This window comes from Bos grunniens, chromosome 19 (assembly GCF_055505025.1).
Source record: "Bos grunniens cultivar Pamir isolate PY7600 chromosome 19, Bosgru_T2T1.0, whole genome shotgun sequence".
NCBI lineage: Eukaryota > Metazoa > Chordata > Mammalia > Artiodactyla > Bovidae > Bos > Bos grunniens.
Window position 1 is genome coordinate 53,320,574 of NC_141183.1, and position 6,332 is coordinate 53,326,905.

The 6,332-nt window shown below is 43.1% G+C and overlaps 1 protein-coding gene across 1 annotated transcript; it reads right to left on the reverse strand.

Annotated features, from left to right (window-relative positions):
* Nucleotides 1-256: 256 nt before the first annotated feature.
* SMG8 (SMG8 nonsense mediated mRNA decay factor) lies at nucleotides 257-5,413 on the reverse strand. Its single transcript, XM_086360609.1, has 4 exons — nucleotides 3,586-5,413; nucleotides 2,860-3,005; nucleotides 1,363-2,235; nucleotides 257-757 (listed from the first exon to the last, which is right to left on the reverse strand). Exons 1-4 carry the CDS (start codon nucleotides 5,366-5,368, stop codon nucleotides 560-562), a joined length of 3,000 nt encoding a protein of 999 aa, XP_086216735.1. The 5' UTR covers nucleotides 5,369-5,413; the 3' UTR covers nucleotides 257-559.
* Nucleotides 5,414-6,332: the final 919 nt, after the last annotated feature.

Genomic DNA, 6,332 nt, shown 5'->3' on the forward strand with positions numbered 1-6,332 from the left:
ATGGTATCTCATCAGTCCAAGAATGAAACGGTGAGAACAAAGCAATGTAACTCAGGTACCAAAACTATGAGCCAAACAATATAGAACATTTTTTGCAATTAAGTACTCATACAATTACCAGATAACCTACTGGATCATCTTGTTCTGAATATAATTTCAGGAGCAGTGTTTTAAGGAAAATTCCAGCTAAAACATTATTTCAGTAAAAAACAAAACAAAACAAAACAAACCTCTGGCTCAACATGATAATGCGATATTCAGTTATAACAGAAATATTTTTTATTATGGACAGTAAAACAGAAATGAGAAAATAGAGGTATCAACCATGTATTTACGTCCTTTTCTAGAATAAACGTTTATTAAGTTATACCCCCATTTACAATAAATACCAACAATATCACGAAACAGTGGAACAATTACTGTCCAAATACTGAACTTCTGTAACCAAAACATATTTTGGGCTCAAGAAAACACAGTATTACACACCAAAAAAGATCCTGCAGTACACACCAAAAGCAAAACCCAGCTCAAGTTCAGAACTGTACTGGCTGGAAAACACTTATTGTGTTACCGCTTTAAGAACCCCACGGAGCACCTTGTAACTCATCAATTGCACGTTTTCCTTCGGAGGGAAACAAGGTCCTCGCTCAGTCACGTACGCGTAAGGAAACCTCAAAACCCAGAGGCCATCAGGTGGGAGAGTGATTTCTTGCTTTTCTGGGTAGAATACTGGACATGGTGGTGGGCCTGGCTGAACCTGAAAAACACAGGTTATATGATTATTTTAACATTTTTTCAATAAGAAACATCTGAAAGGGACTTCTCTGGTGGCCCAGTGGTTAAGAGTCTGCCTTGCAAAGCAGGGGATGAGGGTTGTACCCCTCATTGGGGAACTAAGATCTCACATGCAATGGGGCAATTAAACCCTTGCATTGCAACTACAGAGACTGTGAGTTGCAACCAAGACCCCATGCAGCTAAATAAACAAATTAAAAAAAGAAAAAAAAAAAAAAGAAAAAGAAAGGTTAAGTGCCTAAACCAAGGACAGATTCAAAGAGCACATAAGCAGGTACACTCCTGATTTCAATCATATCTGATATTAAATAATCTCAAATATTATCCTGCTTTTCTACAGATTTTTAATTTCAAGTTCTGCCTCTAACTAAATGATGTGAATTGATGGTGTGAACTGATTAACACACCTACAATTTATTTTTTAAGAAACAGAAATTAGTTATTAATGTAAGAGGTATTTAAAATTAAGACCTGTTTAATTAGTTTGATACCCTGTCCTTTTTTTCAAACAATCGAAACAAACAACAAACATGATTGTCTAACAACACAAAAAGTTATATTTCTTACCTGAGGCGTTAAGATTATCTGCAAAGGAGCATCAGGAACCACAACAAAAAGCCTCATAAGTTGAGCATAATGTGGTTTCAGCCCTCTACCCTGAGAGGATGACAGAATATACAAGGGCATGTCACTATTCAGGGCTTTTAAAGCTGATTCCTTGGGGCCACTTCCCATTACTTTCATTACTTTGTCAGGTCCTGAGCACATAAATCTTCGACCTCGAGAGTCTTCGTATTCAAAGCCCACAAATGCTCGCGCTATGTCATCTCGCCGTCTTCCTCTGCCCATGACAACTGCACTTCTCTTACCAGGAACAGCCTTATTTGGAGCAGGCCAAGAATTCGTGTCTAAGTCTCCTTCATCTTCAGCTCTAGTCCTGATGACAATGTCCCAAGGCATAAGATAGTTTGTTCCTGGAATGAAGCCCTGTTGGTCCAAACCAGTATGAAAGTTGTAAGACTTAGCAGGGCCTAGTTTAACCAAAGACCAGCTGGAGAATTTGGGTAGGAGACCTTTGGGGCAATTTGAATGAAGCATGCCTGGGAGATATTCAACTGTGGATGCCTGCCGATCAACCAAGTTTGGTCTCTTCTCAGTTTTTACTTCACCTTGGCCATGAACTTCTGGATTATCTCCTCCTGCTTGTGGATCGGCTGGATAGGTACCTAAACTATCAGTAGACTGGCCTAAACTCAAAGCTAAACTCAGGCTTGTGCTCTCTCCTTGGGTTTGAGGTTCTTTCTCTTTAAGTTTATCAGCATCTGCATCTGGGGGAGCAGGAGATGATTCATTTTTGGCAGGAGCAGGATCTGGAGTACTTGGTTCAAATACTGGGAAATTGATGTGATCCAATTTTCCACAACATTTTTCTTCCAGAAGCTATGGAGGAAGGAAACAAACAAACAAATCCTGTGAACCTTTCATGGAAAGCAAACATTCTTGGACTTCCCTGGTGGCACAGTGGATAAGAATCTGCCTGCCAATGCAGGGGATATGAGTTCAATCCCTGGTTTGGGAAGATTCCACATGCCGTGGAGCATCTAAGCCCGTGTGCCACAACTACTGAGTCCGTGTGCCACAACTACTGAGTCCGTGTGCCACAACTACTGAGTCCGTGTGCTGCAGTTACTGAAGCCTGTGTGCCTATAGCCTGTGCACCGCAGCAAGAGAAGCCAGCACAGTGAGAAGCCCGAGCACCACAATGAAGCATAGCAGCCACTCCCTGCAACTAGAGAAAGCAGCACAAAGCAACGAAGACCCAGGGCAGCCAAAAATAAATAAAAGAAAACAACACGTTCTTCACACTAAAAAGCAAGAATCGACAGTTAACGGGTAAGCAAATAAGTACATATATAAAGAATTTTCTCATCACATATCACACTGCAAGTGACATTGACCTATCTATTAATAGACATTTTGCTTCTGAAAAGATACATTTTTACTCAGATGGTAGTTAGCTAAAGAGACAGAGAGAAGAGGAAGAAAAAAAAATGCAGAATCTACCTGATAAAAGTCATAGTTAGCTGCCTTGATATCAAAGGGATCGTCTCGGGGTGCCTGTTTCCTTCCACAGTTACAGGCACCAGTGGATCGAGCTCGGCTATTGTGATACAGCACAGGAGGATTTCTATCAGCCTCTGGTTTTTCTCCTGCAAAATATAAGTCACTATTCATTTTACATACAATGCAGACCCACATTTATTCTGTATTCAATTGTACCTAACCCTCAAATTTCTCCGAAGAGTTCTTTGGAAATGAGGAGGGGAAAAAAAAACCCTCAACACACAAACACAAACCCACAAACACTTGATTAAACACACCTAACAGAAGCAGCAAGTGGAAATATATAGAAAACATACTTTAAATATAAACTTCTAGAATTTCTAAGTAAAGTTTATCATCATCATAGTGACCATACATCTCATTCTGTTCATTTTAAACAAAAGTTTCAAGGTAAAAACATTAATATGAAATTCCTGAAACTCTGTATTATTTAACAGTTCTCATTTACTAATACCCTAGGGTTTGTTCTTTAAATACAAGAATGTAATTAGTAGTCATAGCTGATTTTTCTTTTTCCAGCAGGTGAGGAAACTTAAATCTGATATACCTAAATTTCTGTAGGGCTCTCTTTTTAAAATGTCAATACATAGGGAACAAACTGTCTGAAAACAAGAATACAAACAGCCCCAAATTTTGATTGTGAAATGCTAAGAAAACTTTAGCTACCTGATTTAGGTAAGGAGTGAAATTTGTGTACACAATGTTGATCAGTTAAACTCCTCTCCTCACAGAGCTGATGGCCGTTGCTCCAAAACTTGTAGCAGTCTTCGTGTAACTGCATGGCATACTTGTGAAAGGCTGGACCCCTAGCATGTTGGCTGTACACTCGAAGAGCCTGGGCAAGCTGATTCTTGTGGACAGTCATTGTGTAATTATGAGGCAAATTTGACTGGTAGGCACTATGGGCCATCGGTAAAGCTTTTTGGCAACGGTTCTCTGAGAATTTTGTGTCAATATCCAAAAATCCTTCCAAGACTTTAATACTGCTTAAAATCTTAGATGTTAACTCCCCAGTGGGAGATGCTGGGTCCTCCTCTTTCCCATCAATAGCTACTTCATACAGTTTTGAAGCTGCTGAGATCCACTTCTGATAAGTAGGAAGTTCAAAATGGGAAGGCTGTGGGTTCCTGCCCACACTGTCATCAAAACCTTTCTTGCTTAGTACTAGCTCTACATGCTGCCATAGGAACTCTCGCAGCGTGAAATCCACTAGCTGCCCCGAAGAACTGGAACTGCTGGTGTCAGTGTGGAAAGAAAGCTGTTGTCTGCTGTGCTGCCTCATCACCTGGTATCGCCTGGACCCAGAAAGTGGTGCAGGGACCAACAAAGATTCAGGGTCTTTCACAGTACAATGACTCTTAAGTTGGTCCAGCAACATGCCTACTGGATCCTCCTCCTGGCTTCCGGGAACTATGTACACAAAAGCTTGATTGGCAGGTACAGTAAAGAGGCAGTTGATACTCTGATTAGTCAAGACACGACTCTTCCGGAAGATTCTATAGATCTGGTCCTCCAGGGCATGCTGCAGTCTCCTTTTGGGAGAATGCTTCTTGGGCTTATCTGGATGAGCTGGGTCTTGGTTCCGAGGGGGTTCTACCTTGAGTGCTCCATTGAGTTGAAAAAGGAAAAGGAGTCTAGGTGGGCAAGGTCGGCAGTTTAGTTTCCAGTCTTTACCAACTGGACAATCCTTAATAGCTGTTTTGAGAAGGGGCAGTACTTTCTGTCTCAGTCCATCCAGGGCTCTGAATACTCGATCATAAGTGATGTCAAAGGAACAAGTGGGATGGACCAGAAGCAGGATGTGACAGACGGAGAAAAGGTAAAGGAGACTGAGGCACTGCACCTTCTCTTGATGCTTCCAGAACTCGTGCGCTTCTGCATGAGGTAAAGAGAGGCCACCTCCAGCTTCCCCGCTCTGAAGGGCCCGACAAGCCCGCAGAAGCTGGGAATTGTCACAGATGGAAGTAAGAAGAAGGTACAGAACTTTGCTTTCCTGGTTGTAATAGGCTTGCAGAAGGCTGTAATCCTGGGAACCTGGATCAGTTCGGTTGCCTTCCGCGGCAGTTACACCTCCCCGAACTGGATCCCCAGCCCCGGCCCCGGCCCCGGCCCCGGCCCCAGCCCCAGGGTCCCCGGCTCCGCCAGCCTCCCCGACGGCCCCAGCCTCGGTCCTGATTCCAGCCCCCGAATCTCCAGGATCTTGGTGGCGAAAGAGGGGAAAGACCTGTCGGTCGCACACCGTGTTCACAAGTGAAAACTTCTCGGAATTCAGGCGCAGAGCCGTTTTGCCGAAGATTCCCACCACGCAGATCTCATCCTCCCGCCAAGGAGGCTCCGGTCCGCCAGCCGCGCTCCCACCACCCTCTGTAGGGGATCCCTCGGGACTCTCAGAGCTTGTCCAGGCTGAAGCGCCCATTAGAAGCTCTCTTAAGCTGACGGGACCCGCCATGGTGCTGAGACAACTCGCGAGTTCTTCCGGTCCGTCCAGTAAACGCAACCGGCTCTCGTCCAATGTTGAAATCGCTCCTCCGCGTCGTCAGTCCCTACTTTCCTCTCACTTTAGGTTCCGCCTCTTGCTTCTCCTGTCCTAGTTTTTCACCAAGGTTTTATCAGTCTTACATCACTGCTGATTTAAGATTTTCCTTAGTCGGAGGAGACCCTAGGAATTGAAATATCAGAAAAACACTTGGAAGCAATTAGGGTTTTTGTTTGTTCTGCTTGATAGACAAAATGTTTAATGAGTTAAATGTTAGAAGTTGTAAAACACCTTAGTGAAGAGGAGAGTTGTGATTGTGACAATTCCAAAATGACAATAATTACATGCAAGGTAAAGGCAGAAGCAGTGATTTTGAAAGGGAATTATATTCATACTATGCTAGATTTAATTCATGTCAAATATTTATAGAGCATCTGCTGCTGCTGCGAAGTCCCTTCGTCGTGTCCGACTCTGTGCGACCCCATAGACGGCAGCCCACCAGGCTCCCCCATCCCTGGGATTCTCCAGGCAAGAATACTGGAGTGGGTTGCCATTTCCTTCTCCAATGCATGAAAGTGAAAAGTGAAAGGGAAGTCGCTCAGTCGTGTCTGACTCTTCTCGACCCAATAGACTGCAGCCCACCAGGCTCCTCCGTCCATGGGATTTTCCAGGCAGGAGTACTGGAGGCAGGAGTACTGGAGTGAGGTGCCATTGCCTTCTCCGATAGAGCATCTACAACAGTTTAATTGTTCTTACCATATTTAATCTCTTAATCATTTTCTACATCATATTTTCTTTCTGACATACCACTACTCACCTCCAACTTTTTTTTTTCACTACCAGTAGTGGTTTTATTTTATTTTTATTGAAGTATAGTTGATTTCCAATGTTGCATTAGTTACAGGTTTACAGCAAAATGATTGTTTACATATTTTTT

What these genes read in the sequence shown, in the direction of transcription:
- SMG8 (XM_086360609.1), bottom strand. Translation starts at nt 5,368, where the DNA reads ATGGCGGGTCCCGTCAGCTTAAGAGAGCTTCTAATGGGCGCTTCAGCC. An exon ending in TCACTCCTTACCTAAATCAG is followed by an intron (nt 3,006 to 3,585) that starts GTAGCTAAAGTT and finishes TATATTTTGCAG; the next exon opens with GAGAAAAACCAGAGGCTGAT. An exon ending in CTAACTATGACTTTTATCAG is followed by an intron (nt 2,236 to 2,859) that starts GTAGATTCTGCA and finishes CTTCCTCCATAG; the next exon opens with CTTCTGGAAGAAAAATGTTG.